Source organism: Saccoglossus kowalevskii, chromosome 18 (genome assembly GCF_978046115.1).
Source record: "Saccoglossus kowalevskii chromosome 18, keSacKowa6.1, whole genome shotgun sequence".
In the NCBI taxonomy this organism is placed as follows: Eukaryota; Metazoa; Hemichordata; class Enteropneusta; family Harrimaniidae; genus Saccoglossus; species Saccoglossus kowalevskii.
Genome location: NC_140658.1, coordinates 20,190,548 through 20,215,073, shown reverse-complemented (window position 1 = coordinate 20,215,073; position 24,526 = coordinate 20,190,548). Strand labels below are relative to the sequence as shown.

The following is a 24,526-nucleotide window of genomic DNA, read 5'->3' as shown; positions in this document are numbered from 1 at the left end:
ATGACAATAGAAATTCATTAAAGACTGCCACTTCCATGCAATTAACAGCGAGTGAAATTCCTGGGATTGAAACATATATTTTGAAGTCACTGATGTAGGCAACGAATAACTGCAAGTTGACATAAAGACGAGGTAGTTTATTTAATCAGTGGTCAACTAGAGGCTGAAATTATAATTAATTTGTTTATTTCAATTTCTCCTGACGTCAAATAGAATACACTGGTGAAACACGGTAGTAACTGTGGGTGAAAGGATGTTTTGGGGTGTAGTTTACATTGTATATGGAGTGGTAGGGTCGGGTGTAATGTGTTCATTTCCAACTATTATGAAGTCACGTAGAATTTCACTTAATTTATTTTTGCTGACATGTTTTCAAGCATTACATGTGAATCTAATTTTCACTGCGCTGTGTCTCAATATAGTATGAGGGAAATGGCATATTCACTGGAATTTATTTCAGGGGAAAAATGTTTTCAGTGATAATGAAGTATTATGACAGATACCCTCCCCGTGGCTTTCATTGCGTATGGAAGTTATTTTCACGAGTGATGCGGTGTATCCTGCTGCCGTACTTTCACGAGCGAGGCCACGGGGAGGGTGTGGGGTTCTGTTATTATACACATGTCCCATATTTGATTATTTCATATTAAAAAAAAGAACGTGCAACAAACCGGGATAGAAATTTAGATCGGGGAACCCAATTGCCCATTAATATGCTCCAAGACAGTGCTGCGACCTAGCAACGCTTGTCAGTGTAGAACGCGTGTCGCTGTACGTGTGAAAATAAAATAATCAGACGTCTAATTTAAGTCATTGTCCGAATAAATAACTCGTGGATGTTTAAGCGCGGTGGTCGTAGCACAGCGCGTGTTCGAATTTCATGTAAATAAACAATGTATTTTACACGCGTTGTATATGTCGCTGTGAGTCCCATATCGAACAGGACGTGACACGACGACTGTCGCCCTTTAGTTGGGACCACGACAGAACCAGAACTTAAACTGGGCGACTACGATACACGGTTGATGTTGAAGTTAAAAGTTCCTCCACAGATCTGTACATTGGCAAACATGCCGTGCAACTGCGGTACTCCACTGACGGAATGACTTTCGTTGAAATCGGTCGTCGCTGACTCGTGAGCTGCACACTACAACCTCGTTTGGGATGTTGCTTGCTTGTCGTGGATAGACTGAGTCTTGGTTACCGGTTAAATTTTGCTAATTTGGCGTTGGTAATCTTTATTTGGAACTGAGTAACGCCGCAACGTCGCCAGCAGAAACCTCATGGTATATCGATGTTGATGGTTGCGGCTCCATATTAATCGGAGATTTTACTGCTGGTCCAGGCAGCGGGTGGATCTTCCGAGAGCCCTTCAAGATTTATAAAACTCAGATTCCAGGTGGTCAACAAACATTAAGTTCTCCCAATCCTAGTATTCTATGTGATGTACATCTAACATGCCAAAAATGCTGGTGAACGATTTGAACCTGACAAAAATACTTGAAATAGATACCAGGAAGGGGAGGGGGGGTAAAAGGAAAGTTATATAACATTTTATTATTCAATAATTTATTAAAATACACAAGTTTGTACAACTCCCTGTGATACAACACCTCAGACATAGCTCATTGTCCTCGGCTGGAGTGTGGGCAAAAAGTTACTATTTGAATTTTTGATATCTTTTTTCATTAATGAGAAAGTTGACCCCGAAGTTAAAGTAACTGTTCAGCAGGAATGGCTTTTTAACTCTTCTGTGATTTTTTTTTGGCTTGGCTGATTTTGTCACGGTTCATACTTGACAGGCAGGTCGTACCATCACTAATTGGAAAAACAATCCTGACCCACCGCTACCATGGCAACAGCCAAAGTCTTGTAATAGCAGTGCCCAAATGATCATGCCTTTTATTTTGGCTACGTTGCGCACTGGTAAGAGATCACCGGCGCCGACATTGTTACCACTGTCAACGGAATCCCAACGCAGCTTTGAACTTTGAATAAAATGTAAATGCTGCTTCCAATCTAGAAAATACTATCGCAAAACGATTGGAAATTATACATTTAACGGTTGAATACGTCCTAACAATAAAATAAAGTGACTTCTAATGACTGCCATGTTATTTTGCAAACCTCGTATCAGGTGCCCGGTTTTAGTTATAAACAGACGTTAGCTTCACGTTCATGTCCCTTCCATGATAACAGCCGAAAACATATTGCTTGTTTTTTACCGGTTTTCATTGGCAACCGAAGTATTTTTATTTTGTAAACAAATTTTCGTCTGCTATTTTTATTCAGTTCAAATCGTTCAGCAACATTTTTGGCATATTAGGTGTACATCACATGGAATACTACGATTGAGAGAACTTGATGTATGTTGACTGATTTTTATCATAGTACGAAGTACCAGGAAGTTACTCAGTTCCAAATAAAGATTACCAACGTCAAATGAGCAACATTTGACTGGTAATCAAGATTCATGTAATCCATGGCTAACAAGCAACATCACAAGCGAAGTTGTAGCATGCAGTAAGTCATCCCGTCAGCGGAGTACCGCAGTAACACGGCATGTTTGCCATCAGCATTGTATTCAAACGAATCACGTGGTGTGCCGTTCTCGTTCAAACCCGGGATTCGATCAATAGGAGAGTCCCATTAAAAAAAACACATTGCAAATCATGCAAGTTCAACATTTTCAAACCAATATACTAAAACAGAAATGCTCAGAGATGTAAATGAAGGATAGATATTACTTTTCACTATACACATCTCTGTTGATACTATCCCTCACATATTGTACTCCCAATTACTCCTGCGTAAAATGGACTAGCCTCTTCTTGTTGACATTCAGACTAAAATCACGTGACAGGCTGTTAAAATTGGCTGTTGCATACTCTTTCGCCGGTCTGGAAAATGTGTTTAATTAACTCACATTCAAGCAACAATGCAGATTTTCCAGTGGGAGTGAGACTATTCAAACTCTGCCACTAAAAAATAGGGGTGTTTTCAGCAAAAAACGAATAACCCTGGAATACACACAATATACTGAATTTCGGAACAAATCGTGCATTACTTACAGCAGCAGAATACCACAGAAATATCAGACGAAACATGAAAACACTATATATTGTATTTCAGCCTGAACCCTCTATATTGCAATTCAAGGAATTAACCCCATATGTGCATCCATTTCCCACCTTGGTATCATCCACCCCTGAAAACAAACTCTTAATACCACGCTGAAGCGTTTGGTAATAACAATATAACTTATAGTACATGCGGGTAACTTTGAATTGTTTGTGTTGATTTTAATATATTATTTGTGTAAGATTGCATCTTGATAAAGACATTATGATTTATATGTTTTGGTTGCAACGTCAAATATTATGATAGTTATCGTGCCCCTACGTGAGTACACGGAAAATAACGGCTACCCTGGGGCTGGGATCTGGTGAAAGTGCGAAGCGCGATGCGCTGAGATATTTACAACAATATTTATGTTTGAAGATGGCATTTTATCATCTGGATGTTAATATATTTTCTTCTAGCACTGTATTACCTTTTCTCGAATAAAACCATCTCATATGTATAATGACATTAGTGACAATGTGTCTTTTATTCAAGGCAAATAAAAACACTTGACGTAATTTATGCATAGATTGAAGAGTACTAAGCTCACCAAATACAAATCTCACATGATAAAGGATTAATGACAACATTGTTTTCAAACATTCACTTCTTTGAAAACATTAACATATAATTCGACACATATACGGGCATGATAATATGTTTGTGGATTTGTAACAAAAAGTACATTGGATGGAGTTAAGCTCAAACATAATCTCGGCCAGTGACCTTGCTTCACGTGAGTCACTCCAAGATGAAAAATACACCATTTTATAAGTTGCGCCATCCAATAACAAAACAGTTTTGTGACGTCAAATGACGTAGACAGGTGAAGGCGATGTCGTAAAATTCAAAGTTGAAAACAGTATTGTCGTTCATCATCTACAATATGGGACATTTCTCAACAAAATATTCATTGATGTCAACCATCGCGTCGTAGAAGCGCTTCGTCGCTAGAGGACGCTCTAGCAAAAGTGTTGCTTCTACGTGTTCTCGGCCGTGGGGCATTGGATTGTTCAGGGAACGTTAATTGGGTTTAGACTGTCGTGAGACAGGTTAGTTTTACAGCCTATACTTTCAACATTCTCAAAAGTGTTATTTGTAGTATAAATTACATCATATAAATTGTAACTTTATTGTATGGTGTTGTATACGTTACCACACCTCACCCCGTCCTATAACCCTAAGCTATGCAAACTTGGATTAGATACTAATAAATCGAAAATCGCGATTAGTGATAGCCGATTTTTGATTTACTGCATTAAATCTGGACCTGGATATATACATCATATACTGGCACGAGACATCGTTAATATTCATCGACAGGAACTGTAGCCTGGTACACACACCTATATATAAAATTACATTGATTCGTACTAAACATGGAAGAGAAAATTCAACACTGGCTGAAAATTGCCAGGCAATGGTTATGTCATTTCATATATTAATTTGTAAGGCCGCCTATTCACGTAAAAATGATAAAACAACCTCAAAGTCTTATGCCCGATACCGTCACACACGGATACCAAATTTAATTTATATATCCCTTATGCTAAATAGAACGAGCTATACGATTGGCTGAACATTTTCTACACTAACAGTGACGGCGCAACTAACATACGCTACTTTCTTATATACTATAGATACTTCAAGGTAATATGAGGCAGCAGATGGAATGCTATCCCGAACTACATCGAGCTACCACCGAATTACACCCGAACTACATCGAGCTACCACCGAATTACACTCGAACTACATCGAGCTACCACCGAATTACACCCGAACTACATCGAGCTACCACCGAATTACACCCGAACTACATCGAGCTACCACCGAATTACACTCGAACTACATCGAGCTACCACCGAATTACACCCGAACTACATCGAGCTACCACCGAATTACACCCGAACTACATCGAGCTACCACCGAATTACACCCGAACATCGAGCTACCACCGAATTACATCCGAACTACATCGAGCTACCACCGAATTACATCCGTACTACATCGAGCTACCACCGAATTACACCCGAACATCGAGCTACCACCGAATTACAGCCTTGTTGATTTATTTTCTGAGTTGGTGTCTGCAATGCGGAAAAATTCTGAAAAAATAGATAAATAGATTTTGAGATTAAGACTCAAAATAAACAATGTAGCACTCAATCACAAACGGCATTGCAAATTAGAACGCATTATTACTTTTGTGGGATAAGTCAAAAATATCAATTTTGACCAAAAATACACACAAAAAAAACATATTCATAAAAAAATGAAGAGTTTGATATTTTGACACATCCGGTTTTGAAAAAAAATCTGTATATCTATTTTGGCCAAAAATTACAATTACACGAATTTCAATTTTGAAATTATTCCGAAATATAATTGTGAAGTAGAAAATATCAATTTCGATCTAACAAAATCACCAAACAATAGAGAATTAAACGATAAGTTGAATTTCAGGAATCAGATTACGACGGAATGTGTACTAAAGTACAGAAACTAATTTCTAAAACTACAGAACCAACTAAACTTAGTGTTGTCTGTTAAATTAAATTAAATTAATTTAAAACATAACAATAACCCCAGTGTCACATTTTCTGTACGCACTCGTATTTCACCACTGAAAAATCTATTTTGATTTAATCCACGTCGGGCTGTCCATGCAAATTGTTTAAAAATACATGTCATAGAATATGTTTGTATCACAGTCAGCTGGCATCGGTGTCGCTGATATCATGGAGGTAATTCTTGTTACCTCTATGCTGATATACACCCAGCGACACCGATGCCAGCTGACTGTGGTTTGTACCGCCGGCGCCAGGGTGTGAACACTTGGAGAATAGAATCTTTCTAAGTATGTATGACAATTTGTTTATTTCTGTGTTTCATAAATATTTTTTTGTTAAACAGGTACTGTCCAATTGCATACCATTTTACATGGAGATTTGGTTATTTGGTGTTTGATCGATCTCTATGATTACCATAAATAATTAAATTAAATTCTCACGTGCGAGAATTCTGGTATGCGGCGTGCACCGATGAAAATGGAATGCGCTGTGTCATACCCGTCTGTTGGTAGTCCTTTCCAAGAATTTCTTCTTTATAGCGAAAGAATACCTGAAAAACATGCATGTTTTGTTCACATCAATTTTGTAGGAGTTTGAGCTGGCCAATGTGTTTGCTGGCCAGAATTATAATACATACATCTGGTTTCAACAAAATTAAAACCAAATTTTGATCTTTGTAACCTGTTTTTTTTGGAGAAATTCATTCAAAGGCTAACATATCTAATCAGCAACGCCAAATTTCTTAACTTTGTGACAAGAAAAAGCGACTTAAACTGAATGAATACGTCAAGCAACCATATCAATGTAAAGAATGTGAAAAGCGAAAAAACATAGTTGAACTTTGGTGACCTTGCCTTTTGTTATATAATATTATTCCCCTTATCGTAGTTTGTTTCAATATGAATATGCATTGTCATAATTAATTTTGAATACACGTTTTGGGGTTGAAACAACAGTGGGGAGTCTACCGAATATCCCTGGTAGATGTAAATATCTTACAAAAACATTAATTGGTGCCTAATTTGTTTAATTATTGTAAGGGACATAATTTCCAGCTTTATTCAAAGTAATTCAGATATTTTAGTATAAAACATATGCCTCATCCCTGAAAAAAGTGCTGCATTTAGACGTGAATAGATTCATAAAACATGCAAGATACCAGAAAATCTTAGCTGGCTTTTGTCCAAGTATTTTGTAAAGGTGTCTGTCAAAAATTGATGATTCACCGAGACAAATATGAACTGCTTTATTATATTCATTGTGTGACTACTGTATTATATGAAGATTAAAAAAACGCCCTCTATGAATAGCTATCATATTGTAAGCTCTGCTTTGTATGCAAATCAACTTAAATAGTTAATTGGTGTCCAGTGGAGCGAGAAGTCAATAGTACTGTTGTCTCCTGAGAATCTACATCTTCAAACACTGCAATCTTTTGAAGGAGTTTTTAAATTAGTAATATAAAAGCTCTATCATTCTGTTCTATTAGCTGAACAAATTCCTGTGAATTTTCATTTGTCGAATGAACTGTTTTCAAATACAGAATACACATATTTTAAAACAATCTTCTTTTCAAAATGTGGATGCAGTTTTGCTTTTTATGTATTTTTTTATGTATTGTTTTTGATTTGATAACTTTGAACTAAACAGATTTTCTATTAGCTTCAGATCTTGATCAAAAATTGGCACCCAGTTCATAGGAGTGCTTATATTGATATTGTGACATAAATTGTAAGTGAAAAGTACAGAGCCCTGGCTGTGTGAAATAAAAGCGCACATGTTTGGATACTTTGCAACAACCCATTGCACATGTTTATTTTTAAGACTGCTGATACAGTCACTGGATTGTGTTGTCAGCAGAAGTTGAGATACATACATCCTGTCTCTCCCTGTGGCATAATGGTATGGCTCAGACAGTGACATGGTGATTGTGAAATACCTTGGAATGTGCTGAACCCAGTGTTGTTGGCAATGAAAATAGATATGACATCATTGACCCGAGTCTCCTACTTTAAATTGGTAGAGCTTGGATTAAGAGTGGTTTATTCCACTACCAAAATTGGCATCCTCTGTACACTGATTTGTCGGCTATTTCGAGATAACCAATCATTTCGTTATATACATTTTATTATTTGCATGGCCATAAATTAGCTAGGGTATTTAAGTTGAGCCATAAGGGAAAATCTTTAGTCAGGAAGGTGACCTGACTTGATCCTGTAACATCTTGTGATGCTGATTCCTGACTCCAGTGAGCTGTACCCTATACAGGGGTACATATGCAGACGTGCTGTGCAGTAATCCCTGCTGATCAACAGGAACCACTGAAGCTCACTGCCTGAACTACTCCCGTTGTACCAGTAGCAGCAGATAGCAGTGCAGTTGCCGATACTCCCTGGACACAGAGCACAAGTTTAAATTGTAGTGCAGCTGCTTCGACAGTGTGCCAGATACGAAGGAACGCAACATTACACATTGCTGTCCAATGGAGAGTGGAGTGTTCCCTGCAGCATCGATCAAGTCTCTAATTTATTTTATTTTACAGTGTATCCCCCTCCTTGCTGGTTCCAGTGACCAGCATCCCTGTTATTTGTTTATTAAAGTACAGGAAACCGTATATATTGTGTTGTGTTGATTTGTTATAATCGTTACTGGTATATTTCTTTCTCTGCACAGTCTCAGTTGTGGTGATATACATTCACCAAACGATCCCCACCCTGTGACAGCGGACGAGCTGAGAGGGAGGAGACTTATAAGATAAGCACGCTACCAAAGACAAAGACTATTAGACCGGTATTAAAGACAAGCTCCCCGATCCTGAATACGGTGTAGCCCCATAAAGGCCCCCCCCCCCGCATTTAACGTCACAATATTTTACCTTGCCACATAGCCTGGACACATAACATATCAATGTGAAGAAAGTGACAAGTGTTTTACCCAGGCAGTCAGTCACCTGGAATTACACACAATTGCTTACTGGTGAGCAGCCATACAAATGTGAAGAAAGTGACAAGTTGTATTGGACAAGAATCATGGTAAAGCATGCTGGGGAAAGTTTTCATTCTCATGTTAAGCAATTTTGTTTATTAAATGCATTAGTAATACCAATACAAAGGTACTAGAGAATGCAGGCAACTGTCTTTTCTCAGATGTAAGGACTCTTGGGATTTGAGTTATTTCAAGACCAGCTACATCAGAAACATTCAAAAACCAAGAATATATTAATCACATTTTTCAGTTGTTGAAATTCGAAACAAAACCATTTCTTTACAACACATACACGTAGTAAGTTTTGAATGAATTTAAAACAAATCTTATTTCAAAAATGGGATACACAAATGGCTTGGAGGTGGAGAGTGAATCAATAGAAGTGGAAGATAATAGAATATCTTTATTTGATGAACAAAAATAAGTCTACATCACATCATATGAACAGTATTACCTAATTTATTCTGTTTTGAACATATTAAATACAGACTGTTTTCAAAAAAAAAAAAGGTTACATAAACTAATGGAAAAAGTGTGATATGGTGGAAGTAGACATGTTGCATGCACCTACTCATGTATTATACACGACGCATTGCACAATTCATCATTCAGTTGCATGTTGATGTATTCTCCAGCATATTTGTATTCTCGGGGCAGACATTCGGGCATTTTCACCGCCTGCCAACCATCACGGTGAAAAGAAGATAAAAAACTCTCAGAAAACTGTACTTTGGAATAGTTGATGGGACTCTACTGAACAGTGTAACAAGATTGCTCCTATATGTGAATCATATAAACATTCTGATGCTCAGGATTACTTTGAAGTTGAGTTTGTGCTGATTTCTCAACTTCAGCCTTTTTCATCGGGTTCCACAGCAGCTCGTGCAGAGCCCATAGAAATACATGTTACAGTGCTGCACACCTTAGCAAAATAGATGGTTTTATGACGTGGCTCCACTTCCGAGGATTAGAAATTAGAAGCGAGTATGAACCTGCGTATGTGTGCATAGTCTAATCACAACCAATCAAACTCAGCGCCTTTGAAAATTCAGTCTCCGTTGTAACAAAATACTGAGATTGTGAAAGTGATTTTCCCTTCCAAAAGCTTTTGTGATGTGCATATTGCATTTTATGGCATGAATTCAGTGAGTAAAAATGTCAGTGTCCCATGCCATTAACATTTTACATGTAGGAATCATTTTTTAAAATCCTAAAGTTTCCTAAACTGTAGCAGTTGCAAATTTACTGTACAATCTGTATTAGAAGCTGCGGCTGCTATAAAAATGGTGCAATACAACAGAGGAGCATCTACACATACGAGAAATGGTGAAGTTTCGGTTCTCGATTGTTTGAAAAGAATGGGTGCGGCTCCTATCAGGGATGCGACTTATAATACAGATTTTACGGTAATAATTTCAACCGAACCAAGATTATTTATTCATGGTGCTGGAGCATAACTAGAAATGAGAAAATTATAATTTCTATAATTTTTAACTTTAATTGGCGATTGCTTAACATTGAATGATGCAGTTTATTCCATGCTGTGGTCAAAATGTTTACATTTCTGTATTAGAACATACAGGAAACAATAACAGAATGCTGCATGACTCTCGTACTCGACCCACGTTAAACTTTTGGGGAATAGTTTGCAAGTTTATCTTGGCCCCCATTTCTTCAGAAGCATGCAAATATTACTGTCAAGTAAAGAAACGTGGTCTCATCTGAATAATCAAATTACAGACTCTATTGACTACCATTAATACATGGTATGGACGGGTAAAAATATGCTATTACTAAGGCCTGCTTAAGACTATGAATGACCTTTCAAAAATTATTTATCACCAGCTTTTAAAAAATCTTGCAAATTTTTTTCACCAAAATTTTACTCTCCCATTGATATGGAAAAAATTTCTACACCAATATTCAAGAATTCCTGGTAAATTGTAACAACATGTGCAGGAGTCTGATTGGTTAAAATATGACTTCTACCTATTTAACAACGAAGATATTGACCAAGATCTTGACCATTCCCTACAGACCCAAATCTTTACATCACAAAATTCTGATGATACGTATATAATATATTGTAATAAAATGTGCACATTTTTTGTAAAAATTTGTGTTATTTGTAAAGGTGTTCTGGGAATCAATGACAATGAAATTCATGTTGTAAGATAATGTTTATTTTCCCCCTAAGAGACTGACTGTTACATGGTAAACAAAAATGTCATTTGGATAATTATTTGTTAGGGTGCTTGACTAACAGCCCAATACTTAAAGCGCGTATTCGTCGTGCAGCACGTGTTCGAATTTCATGTAAATAAACAATGTATTTTAGACGCAATGTATACTAGTACGTCGCTATGAATCCCATATCGAACAGGACACGACGCGACGACTGCCGCCCTTTAAATACTGTTGATTTTGGAGCTGAATACCCTTGACGAGTTGGACGAGTACAGTAATTAGGCCTTCTAATAAACCTTGCCTGCTTTGCACTTGTGGCAGTTTTAAAATAGGTACATGTTATTATTTTCCTAATGACGAAAAAATCAATTGAGCTATTATAGAAACTACCATACTGTTAACCACCCAAAAACAAAACTGGAATCTAGTATATCACAAGCATTTAGTTAAAAATAATTTGACAGATTACACGGCCGGAAGATGTTTATCGATAAATTCCTGTACATCTTTCATTTCCTGCAAAACAAAACAAAACAAAACAATCTGTTAGGAAAGAACAACAAAAAATGTGTTTACATGTGTACATTTAAACCCATTGAGCATCAAAGTTTAACATGGGCTAAGAAGCGCTAATTACGGGTTAAACCTGATCCGTCTTTTAGACCCAGAGTAGATCCTCAGCCTGGGCTAATGAAGTGTACGCTTAGCTCGGGCTAAGCACCCAAAACACAATTGTGGTCTATGTTCATTTGGAAGATTTACTATTCCTTTCGATATGCCATTTCTGTAATGACAACGAAGCAAGCCTGAGCACATCTAGGGAATCTAGTAAACTTTGAAGCAAATAGATTAAATATTAAATACAGGTCTTATTCAGAAAGATTGAACAAATTATGCAGGTTTATTATAATTTTATTGTTCATAATAAAGAAGATCAGTCAAATATGATCAAATGTATCCATTCAAGAATACAGAAAAATAATTCTGATTGATAATTATTGATAGAATTATACAAGCTTTAATAAAAAAATAATTGCAATTTAAACAGGTGTTGTTGTTGAATACATGAATTAGCGGTAGCATTAAAATTGAATCATATATTATACAGGGTATAACTCGTTAAAAGGCAATTGTTGCCATGTTACATTTGATAGGGTTCCCATAGCAACATCTACACGATCAATACATGTAGAATGCATAGTTTATTCATACGAAATTTAAAACATGCATGGTGCTATGACCACTGTCGTACCATTCCATTGTTATAGATTCAAATGCCGTCTGTCATGAAATGATGTTTACATGAATTATTTGCCAAAATAGTTGAGAAATTACAGCTACATTTTTTTTCCAGACTTCCATATATATATATATATATATATATATATATAAATACAGAATGAATCACATGGGCTACAACAGTATACACAAAGAAAATCAGAGTTACATCAAAGTTTGAAAAAACAATGTCGTCAAAACCTACCTCATCACATGAAGAATGTGACATGCCTTTGTACTGTTTGAATTCAACTCTGCAATTCATGGCTTTTAGATTTTGATAAGTCATTTCACCAAACTGAAACTGTACCATAGGATCTGCTGTACCATGACACTGTAGTATAGGAGTGTTTGTATTGCCTTTGATTGCCTAACAAAAATATTTAAAAAATAATAAAAAATTACAAAGTATACAAAAGTATACAATACAATACAATACAATACAATACATTACAATACATTACAATACAATACAATACAATACAATACAATACAATACAATACAATACAAGTGTGGATTCATAGTTCATTTACTTTTTTGGACTAAAAAAAACCTAAATATTACATGTATGAATGTGGAAAAGTTTTCTGGTTTTCCTCGCTGCCAGCAGAATATTTGTTGTTGACATAACAAAGGAGCTTAGCACTAAACACAAAGGAAAGTTTATCAGCTTAAAGCGGGAATTGAGTTCCAAGCGATGATAACAACACACGCTAAAAACACAAAGGCTTATGGGTAGACGCATGTTTGTAAACAATGACACGCTACGGCTGCTCCGCTTTAAAATCATGATAATACTAGTGATTCCAACTCATTTATATGTTATAGTATATGAACATACAATGCGTACTGCAGGGACATGTATATGAAATCATCTCACTACATGTATGTTGGTTGCTACACAATTAGCCTCGCTCCGGCTAAAAACTGTACTCCAAATTATCATCATGAATTTTGATCATGTTATAATCCATATCCTGTTTGTAAACACAAATTTGTTCATATGGATTAGTTTATGCAGTTTTCACAACCCTTTCCCCATAGTAATCTGATGCAGACTTTCCATGTATCTTACCCCAGGGAATTGGTCATGAAGTGGCAGCCATGTGCTCAGTCCAATCACTCCAGCCAATGGTTTGGCAAGGGTTAATGCAGAATGTAAAGCTACGGCACCTCCCTGTGAAAACCCACCAATTATTATACGATTACTTGCAATACCAGCACTCTCCTCATCTGCAACCATCTGTTGTACTGCAGAGAAAATGAGAAATTTCATTATTAATACCTGGCCGGACCACAAGAAAGACAATACTGCGGAAGATTCACAGCTGATACTGCTCCCTGATTGGTCAAGACCAGGTCAGGTGGTATATATTTACTACTCTGTGATTGGTGAAAACCAGGTCATGTGGTATATATTTTACTGCTCTGTGATTGGTCAAACCCAGGTCATGTGGTATATATTTTACAGTAAACTTTCAGAAAATGGTACTTTGGGATGGTTGTTGAGACTCCCCTGAACAGTGTAATATGATTATCCCCTGCTTTCACTGGCTCTTTAACCAAGGTTCAACGGTACCTCACACAGAGCCTGTAGAAATACATGGTGATGTAGCCCCGCCCCAATACATGAATTAGAGCATTATCCCAAATCTTACATAAACAAGCCTCACTTTCAGATAAAGATGCATACTGCCCTCAATGTCCACTCACGTTTTTCTGTTGATGCTTTAATACCAGCTTCATCTTGTTTACTGTCAAATGATAGACTTTCTATATCAAACCAAGAAGGCATTCGAAAACCAGCATTTAACGACACAGGTATAGCATCTCTGCAATGAAAAACAAACATCCTATATAAGAAACTTTTCACATTTTATCAAAGTTAACTTTTCTCCTCTGTGTGTCATGCATATGCACTTGTTTGATATTGGAACTCAAGATAGCTGTATGAATAGCTGTGCATTCAAATAATTTTTTTTCATTTCAAAACTTGATTTACGTTGTGCATACAAGTGCTTCAGTTCTTGATCAATATCATTCCCTCCAGAGTAGCTTAAAAATGAACGACTGGCGGCCATTTTTTGCACGTAATTTTCCCAGCCAAAATTCAGTGCAAATATTTTTATATTTTGTGAAAATTCATCATAATTTTGGACTATACAGACAGTTTCAAGATTTTGTATCCCCTGGGTTTACATTTCTTTGAGTTTGAGCTAATCGAATTTCATATTATTTTTATGATAAATTTGTGTTTTAATTGAGAAGATATTAACTTCTAGTGCAGCATAATGAATAACTATTGATATAGTGCACAGGCGCTTAACGACTCCCTCACTTTAATTGTAAGAATGTTATCATGAATCACTACAATTTCAGAACTTTTTAAAAGATTTTTTGAGAGTTGTTTTTTCAATTTTTTTTAAAAAACTTTTCAAGGCTTTTTTCAGACTCTTCAATACAATTTAAAAATATTATTTAGAACATATGATTGCTATTAAAAGACATTACATCATGTAAGTTGTTAATCTGGGCTACCTACCGAGGAAATAACGCCTAGCACAAGTATGCACATGCTGCTATCAGAGTAATTATAAGAGGATCCCGAGTCAAATATTGAAAGAATATTTTACCACATAAAAAATGCATTAATATGAAGGGCAAGACAGATTATACTCATCTGTCTCCATGGTAATATGAACACAATGGTGAAAATTTCTTGATGACAATGACACATAATCTAATTATGGGTAATAGGGTGTTCGTGATTGGTTTGATTTGCTAAAAATAGATCACAACAGGAGAATAAGTGCACGACAAAGTTATTTTCAATCATTGTTGTCGCTTTTAATGATATATATTGAAAAAATATATATTGCCTGTTTTAAATCACAAAGAAAAACTTGGAATATCCAAACTAGTTTTTTAATTATAAACTGAGTGTGTTTTGTTCATTTTCCAATCCAAAATAGCTGCCTAAATAGTGTTCAGAGCAAATAGGGAAATCGCAAAATAATTGTTTCCATGTTTATTTGTTTTTGGTAATTTATTTTAGAGAACCATTCACTTGGCAAAATTTCCAAAACTTGTAGTCATTTAGGTAGTTGCATCGCTACGATTCAAATCTATCATTTTTACTATATTGGCTTCATTTTATGCCGTTGATCACAGAATCAAGATATGGTCATTGAACTACTTTTGCAAAAAAAATGTGTTGAACACCCATACTTATTTGTTGAGCTTTTTTCAAAAGGTTATGTTATATCTTATATTATGTAATCTCTTGTTTAGATACATATATTTATGGTGAATATGTCATAGAATTGCACCAACCTCCATGTAATACATGAAATTTTTTTCCCATTAGAAGAGCAGAGCGCATTGGATTGTGGGAAAATCAATGATTATCAACGCAAATATCGCACATGTGCAGTGCGACGACCACTGCCCTTTAATAAATTACATGTATATCATGCATGAACCTCGTGATTGAGTTTTTGACAGGACCTCATGATATACATGTAATTTATTAAAGAGCAGTGATCGTTGTGCTGCGTATGTGCGATATTTGTGTTGATAATCATTGATTTTCCCACAATCCAATGAGCTCTGCTCTTCTAATGGAAATCACAAGTATGATGTTTAACCTGGACGCGACTTGTACTAATTACCCCCGGTGACTCATTCATTACCTTCCAATCACCAAAGAAATTACCTAATTAAAGCTTGGAAATGTCTCAGTTTGTACTCGTTGATCTGCGCAACAGTCAAATCATCATCTTTGTTTATACGAGACGCATATATCTCGTGCATGTGTGGCGTAATGACTACCGGGGTTATTGCCCTTTTAAACATTTAAATTTTCGAAAATTTCTCATATAAACACTACTTTCATGGCAACCAGTTTTATTGTCTATAGATTCTGTCAATTCACCCAAGTGACAAATGGTTGCTGAGATCTTGCAGAGAGCACAAGAGCCGTAGACTACTCTAGTGTTCTATTTGATTCTGTCAACACATCCAATAGTATATACCGGTATAATATATTTGGAACAGTGAATGAATGATAGGAGTGAGAATGGGGTAAAAACCAGTTTTGTGGCGCCTTCTAACTTTCAACAAGGTTTTGACGACTATTTGCATGTATATTTCGATAGATTTTGATGAATATAAAAAATGGTAATATAAACGAGTAATAATTGCATTACTATTCACAATTTCTATGTATTTTTACTGTAATAATAATTTCTGGAAATTGAGATAACCTCCCATTGGCTACATGTCTCAATCAGTATCTTTGAAAAGATATTAAAAAAAAAAACAGTCATTGGCAATGACAAGTTCTTGTGCAGTTTTCAGTGACTGTCAAAATAAGTGCCAAATAATTATTTACATGGCCATATTGAATTTAATTATGAAACAAATGAATGTTTTTATGCATTACATGTATCTGATGTGTGATGTATTTACAAGTTTAAATCAGTCAAAGCCAGTCAAGCATTTAAATGCCGATCTGAACAAAAATGACATACATCAATTAAGAACCAATTATGTAATAACTGGATATACGGTAGTACGTTTGAATTAAATATACAAATGTATGTCTATACATGACTGAGATCTGGTTCCAGACTGGACAGAAATGCTTGATTTTGATGATATGAGGAGGAGGGTGTGGGGTTCTGTTATTATTACACATGTTCCATACTTGATTATTTCGTATTAAAGAAAGAACGTGCAAACCGGGATGGAATTTAGGTCGGGGAACCCCATTGACCATTAATATGTTCCAATATAAGTGTTACGCCTTAGCAGCGCGTGTCAGTGTAAAACGCGCCCGGAGAACACGTGTCACTGTTTGTTTGAAATTAAAATAATCAGACGTCTAATCTGAGTCACTGTCCGAATAAATAACTCGTTGACGTTTAGTTGGGACCACGGCAGAACCAGAACTTGAACTGGACAACTATGATACACAGTTTATGTTGAAGTTAAAAGTTTCGCCACCGAATTGTGCATTGGCAAACAAGCCGTGCAACTGCGGTACTCCACAGACGGGATGACTTTCGTCGACAGCGGTTGTCGCTTAGCTGCACGCTACAACTTCGTGTGTGATGTTGCTTGCTGGTCGTGGATTGACTGAGTCTTGATTACCGGTTAAAATGTTGCTCTTTTGGCGTTGGTAATTTTTATTTGAAACTGAGTAACGCCGCAACGTCGCCAGCAGAAACCTGGTATCTCGATGCTGATGGTTGCGGCTGCATAGTAATCGCTGATTTTACTGCTGGTGGATCTTCTGAGAGCCCTTCAAGGTTTATAAAACTCAGTTATCAGGTGGTCAACATACATTAAGTTCTCCCAATCGTAGTATTCCCAATGTGATGTACACCTGACATGCCAAAAATGTTATGGAATGATTTGAACTGGATAAAAATAGCAGACGAAAATGTGTTTACAAAAGTCATTGTCAATGACACGTCCCCGTTCCGTTCATATTTGAGTGACATATACATTCAAAGCAGATCATGACCGAAATGCACTTGCATATGTACAACACATTGTGCTAAATCTGAATAAAATCCATCCATGCATGACTGAGATCCGGTTCTGGAATTGTGAAAATACGTGATTTTGATGCATTTTCGGCCTTAAAATGGCCATCATTCCGCTATTGTTAAGCAGATCATGAAACGAATGCACATATCTATTTGTGACATGATGTACCATGTGTGTGTGAAGTTTGAACTTGATCAATCCAGACATGTCTTGGATACAGATCCAGGACTGAATTCTTTAACAAAATGGCCGCCAGTCGGCCATTTCGAACTTGATCCGAAAAAAAAAATGACGTGCATCAAGGTTCTATTATGTTTAATGTATGTACCAAATTTGAATGAACTCCGTCCATGCATAACTGAGATCCGGGTCCGGAATGGTGAAAATGTGCGATTACAATGCATTTTCGGCCTTAAAGCGGCCGCCATTTGGCTATCGTTAATGAGATCATGAAACAAATGCACATACATATTTGTGACATGATGTACCTTGTGTGTGTGAAGTTTGAACTCGATCAATCCAAGCATGTCTCAGATACGGATCCAAAGCTGAATTCTTTAAAACAAAATGGCCGCCAGTCGGCCATTTCGAACCTGATCCAAAAAAAAAAATGACGTGCATCAAGGTCCTATTATGTTTAATGTATGTACCAAATTTGAACAAAATCCGTCCATGCATAACTGAGATCCGGGTCCGGAATAGTGAAAATGTGCGATTTTGATGCATTTTTGACCTTAAAATGGCCGCTATTCGGCTATCGTTAATCGGATCATGAAAAAAATGCATGTGCATATGTCCCATATAATGTGTGATGTATGAGTGAAGTTTAAACTTAATCGGTCCATGCATGTTCGAGATACAGGTGATCACGGACGCACGGACGGACGCACACAGGGCAAAACATAAGTCCCCGTTTTCGGACTGCGTCCGAACGGGGACTAAAAATAGTTCGGTAGCCAATGAAAATACCATGTTCATTTGCATATCGACCGTGAAAATACCGAAAACATTATTGCATGGGTGATATGCAAATTAGTTTGGGCCAAAATAAGTGACTGCCTAAAAGTACCATTACTGTTGTTCAAATTTAATTTCACTCGACAAGTATATTCATGTACCCCAAGGGGAAAATATCGTACTTCTAAATATTGTTTATGCCGAAAAACTGTACTCCTGAAGGGACTACTTTGTTTGCTCTCAGACCCCATTTGCATACGGATTGTGGAAATACCGATTTTGATTTCAGGGACGAATCAAAATAAACTGCAGTACATGTGTAATAATTTTTAGCACTACATTGGCCATCATTTTGCGATCTTGAATTTGATCATGAAACAAATGCACATGATATGATGCGTGAAGTTTGAATGAAATAGGCCCAGGCATGTCTGAGATACAGGTGCGAATGGATGCACGGATGACACATGTGGTGAAATTAAAACCCTGTTGTCAGATGAATATCGAAACATGGCCTAATTACTTAATATTATATATCATATACATTCAGGGCTTGAACATCATAAAGGCATCAAAGGCCATTGCCTTGATGAGTTTCCATCTGTGTTATGATATTCTCAATGCTATTTCTTTTTGCTAAAGCCATTTTATGAATTTTGACCTTGAAATCTCAACTTCCAAGTTCTCAAGCCCTGTATATTAGATAGATGACAAAAGTTGACCTTGGAATTGACATAATTAAAAAAAATAATTTTGGTATAGTACACTCGATTTACATCAGAGACAAAATATATTGAAATTATAATATGACAGACATCTAATCAAACATAAATAATTAATGATCTAAAGACGAGATACAAAATATGTCATACAAATTAATATAATAACAGTAGTTTATTAATTTAATCTACTATGACAGATTGTGTCCCATTGGTAGTGGCTCATCCCAATACATAATTTACAAAATGCTGTCGCCATTAATCAAATATTCTATTTTTTATAATGTTAGAAAGATAGCCATCTTGGTGAACATGGGATTACAGTCTATCAACACACTGATTGACAAACACTGTTTTAATATGTAAAAGAAACCTTAACGGGTCTATTATTCTCAAATCAATTTTTTAAATTTATCTTATTTTGTTTAAAGCAATTTTGTTTTTGTACAAAAACTATTTTTCCTGATTTCACAAGTATAATGGAAAATTACAACATTTCATTGCAGAGAATATTTCTCTTGTGTCCTTGAGACGGTGAGAAACAACGACAATAAAAAAATTTCGTCCAACAACAATACCGGTACCATCAAATAAATATTTATTTTGTGAAAATCTACAGTAATACTTTACATTTCAGCCATTATAGAACCAATAAAATGCAGATCCAGCAAAATCATAATCTTAGATAAACCAGCTGTGGCAATTTTATGATTTTTTTTTTTCAAATCATGGTCTAATGTAAAATTATCATGACTGGTCTATTCTGAGGTGTATTCATATTTATTAATTATTCATGATATGCAGTGATGTTATAGAACCAGGGAGTGGAACACTTCCAGAAAAGGAAGGTAGATGAGCAAATAATTGTACGCAGCATGTCACATGTGCGTTAAATTATAGTTGCATAGAACAGGTCAGATCAAATGCTGCCTTTCTTATTGGTTGGCATTCTTCTACTCATTAGCATATTCATCACCTCAAAAACATGGTGACAAATTCTTGCCAATTGAAACAGGCCGTCTCAGGGGAATAAATAAAATTGACAGGGTATGTAACAAGTGTGTCTCTAATGCTGTGGGCGATGAAAAACATTACTTTTTTTTTCAGAACACAGGAATAAAATTCCTCTATGCACTATTTATAGACAGAATCTGTAAGCAATGTTCCCAGATCAAAATTGAAAATGAAGAACATTTCTTCATGGAATGTCTTAGGTACCAAACGGAACGACAAAAGCTATTTAATAATATCAGTATTCCAGAAGAATTGAAAAGTGATAACCAGATATTTAAATATATTATGAGTTCAAGAGAAGACGTACTAATAAGACAAGTTGGTGAATACTTATACAAAATATTTGAAATAAGAAATATCAATAACTGACATTTTACTTTTACTTTAATTTTATATGTATTGTACTTTATTACTAACATTTTATTGCTGTTCAACCAATGGAAATTATTTCAAAGATGCAATAAATTCATTATTATTATTATTATTATTATTATTATTATTATTATTATTATTATTATTATACTCACCTGATTATCAAACCTTACCAAATGAAGAATAGTTTATCAATATTTTCTCAAGTGTAGACAAATATGTTTGTAGTATTTTAACTAATTTTGTATTTCAGATTCTAAAATTATTTTAGATTAGTTGTGTTACTATCCTATCCTATCCTATCTTATCCTATCAGTAAATACTGAATTTTATCAATGCATTCCGACCATCCCAAGAATTTTAGTAAACTGAAGTTCTAGTGTCGGCTAAATTTATTTGAAAACACTTCCAATGTTGAGTAACTTGGCCACAAAACAAATCTGAAAGGTACATGTACAGTATACAGTTACATTGAAAGATGATGTATGGCACTAATTTATTATTATAATATCTTCACTACAATAAATTCTGTTATGCATTACTGTTCGAATTACGCTACTATGTAATATTGAGTGTTCACAGTTTGCTCAGGTGCAGTGGTAACATGAAAAATGGTCATTGTGAAAGGAAAGGATGAAATGCTTATACAGAAACAACTCAAAGGAACAAAGAATCTGGTCTGCAACAAACAATATTTCCATCTTTGTTCATTTGGGACCTATATCTCACGCACGCATGGTGAAATGAACACCATCCATGTTTAAACTCAACTATGGTACTTAAGACAACTGTGAATTTAATTGTACAGATACATTAAAATAAATCCAATCTGGTTATGCAGTTTTAGAGAATTAATACCATTTTAATATTGCATTGTAGAATGGAAAAAATATGTTGCAATACTTACGCGGTTGGGCAGACATATTTTATATGCGGTGATTTGATCGATGCAAAAGCCGCTGCCCAGCCATGTCTAGAAAAAAATTGAAAGAGAAATTTATCATGGCATCATATGCAGGTCAAATGACATCCTGGAAAACAAGGTGTTCCCTGATTGGCTGGCTGGTTAGTTATTAGGACTGGCTAGCCAATGAGAAAGAATGTCTTATTTTTTAACTTGAGCCATTTATAATATACAGACAAGTATAAGTAGCAACCATTTTCTGACTTTAAAATTGTTGTTGGTCACATGATCAGATTTATTTACATATATGCACACCATGTACATGTGAAGTTTGGCAATTACATGTACATTGAATATCCTTACATCCTTATTGTGCCACAGACAATGTCAACAATAATAACAACTGTGGCAGATATGAGACCACATGCAAATAAAAGAAATTTTATGTGTAACAGAGTAAAAAAAATATTGAATTATGATTAAGGCAAGTTTTTTCGTTTAACTTTTCCTAATAATATGTAATCATGGTTTTCATGAAACAAACTATATTTTTTTTTATACAATTAAAGCTGAGGGAGTTGTCACAACATCATCAGTCGGGCGCACCCGGTTCCATGTCCGCATGTTTGTAAACATTGACATGCTCCCTCGCTTTAAGTGTAAATTACTCACTTCATAAAGGGAAGTACCGGTAAATGAAATCAAAAATTAAAAAATTGGTGAAATATGACTAATATTTGCATAGAAATAATTAATTATGAGCTCATTTGCATGAAATAAACTTTTTGATATGCTTAATAATATGCATACCAAGTAGATAGATTTACCAGAAACACACTTTCCTTTAAAAGATTGGGACAAAAATTGACAAATAGTTTGAGTGAAAATTGAGTCAAATTTTGTTTGTTGGACCCAAAATTAAATTGAATGTATTAATTAAAAAATTAAATGTATCAAATTATTAATTAAAGGTTAAAACAATTACATTTAAATGAACTTACCCAGTATCTCCCAGACCATGGAGAAAAATAACCTAGAACAAAACAAAAAGATAAAGTATAATTACAGAATACTACTAACAAACTCGAACACAACCAGCAGGAATTTAATACAGCTATCTATAGCAGTGATCGAGGTCAATGTACAAGCATACAAACAAGATTGTGTGTGTGCAACTCATCAACATTCAATGTTTCCTCTCGCTTGTATGAATAGTTTAAACAACAAGACCACCATTACTTGTTTTGTTAACAAATCCTGGTCATTTTTACATGTGTACAAGTATATGTTCATGTCATTTTTACATGCGTACAAGTATATGTTCATGTCATTTTAATACTTGTATACTTCTAAAGCACTATTACCTAGTAAATACAAGCATCTATGACATGCTAACCACACTTTTCAATTTCATTTTCTTTGTACTACTACTCCACGTACATTCAATTTTGTGACAGTCCATAGTATTATGATTGAATAAAAGAACTCTGCACTGCCCAGTTTTGTGTGATGACAGTGCACGGATGGGGATGCTCACTTAATTATTGAGCTCGACTATGCCCCCCCCCCCATTATTATGCACACATCCCCGTTAATAATATTATGTTAACTTTAAGTGAACATTGACATTTTGTTTACATATCAGTCACTGTTAACACTACAACATGTACCACTGTTGTGTTGACCCAAGTGTTATGTTAATACTTCTGTTAATTATGAATTATTTTACCAATGTTATATAGTAAAAGTGTTATAGTGACAAAATGGCCACTATCAACTTAAAATACAACCAGCATTTTCTCAAAAATTAAGCTGGTGACTCCCCAACTTTTTTTAAGTCAATATTTTTCTGTTGTCCGAAAGTACAATTAATTAGAAAATGAATAAATGGTGGTTATTTGAAATCATGAGTAGACTTCTATCTATCACTTTTATTATATATTATTAATATTCATGTTAACACTGAATGTAGTTATCAGCTGCAATTCAATATAATTTAAATCATTTCACCTCAGGTTCTGGTTTAATTAAGAAATTTAACTGAAGTCACCACCATTATTTATTAGCGCACAATTCATATCTTTCATGCAAGCTCATAATTTAATTTTCAAACAAATTTAGCAAAGAAAAATAAATCAGTTCAAGAAGTGGTTGTGTAGAGTACACAGCAGTGTGGTAGAATGAATTAACAATCCATCAAAGTGTACATTGACACAGTGTGACAGTTACATGGAAGATATCATGCTGATTTAATGTGTAATATAGAATACTGTCATTGAGTGCTATTTGACCATGCTGTGGATCTATGCAAACAATCAATCACTTGCCAAATCTACCTTTAATAAGGCAACGAAAAAAAAAATAACTGCGTTTTTGATAACTATCTACATGTATCAAAATTTGATGAAACTTGCAACTTAATTTATTTTTATACAAATTTGCCATATCCCTGTTGTAAAAACGAATTTGTTCATCAAGTTCATTTCTTTTGATGTAGTGGATGACCAGAACATGACCTATAGGATAAAAGGTAAAATAAAAAAATCCTACTGGGAGTTACTGTAAAACGTACACTTCGAAATAGCTACATACAATTTTACCGAACCTGAATCAATGTATGAATTAACTGAATCTTAATTTAGCTAAAGTGCAAATAATCTAACTGTGAGAATATACTCTATTCTAATTAGCGACATCTTAATTTAGCAGAATTGTGGATTAGCTAAAATAATATGCTAGCTAAAAAGACATGTTTTACATTTTACAGTATTAGCTTGTAACTGAAAAGACAATTTTTTTTTTTCTTTGGCCCAATCAGCTTACAGAGAAACTTGAATCATCTGGGCTCACACATACACAT

At 35.2% G+C, this 24,526-nt stretch overlaps 1 protein-coding gene across 2 annotated transcripts in view; it reads right to left on the bottom strand.

Moving 5' to 3' along the window:
* Nucleotides 1-10,839: 10,839 nt before the first annotated feature.
* The window catches only part of LOC100374717 (acyl-protein thioesterase 1-like), a 37,176-nt gene continuing 23,489 nt past the window's right edge, over nucleotides 10,840-24,526 (bottom strand). For both annotated transcript variants that reach the window (XM_002732417.3, XM_085492657.1), the window contains exons 2-7: nucleotides 22,668-22,699; nucleotides 21,670-21,735; nucleotides 13,858-13,976; nucleotides 13,220-13,395; nucleotides 12,349-12,513; nucleotides 10,840-11,381 (exon numbers count right to left, since the gene is read on the bottom strand). In XM_002732417.3, coding sequence (XP_002732463.1) covers nucleotides 11,331-11,381; nucleotides 12,349-12,513; nucleotides 13,220-13,395; nucleotides 13,858-13,976; nucleotides 21,670-21,735; nucleotides 22,668-22,699 — 609 coding nt within the window. In that variant the 3' untranslated portion in view covers nucleotides 10,840-11,330. The remainder of the gene's footprint in view (nucleotides 11,382-12,348; nucleotides 12,514-13,219; nucleotides 13,396-13,857; nucleotides 13,977-21,669; nucleotides 21,736-22,667; nucleotides 22,700-24,526) is intronic.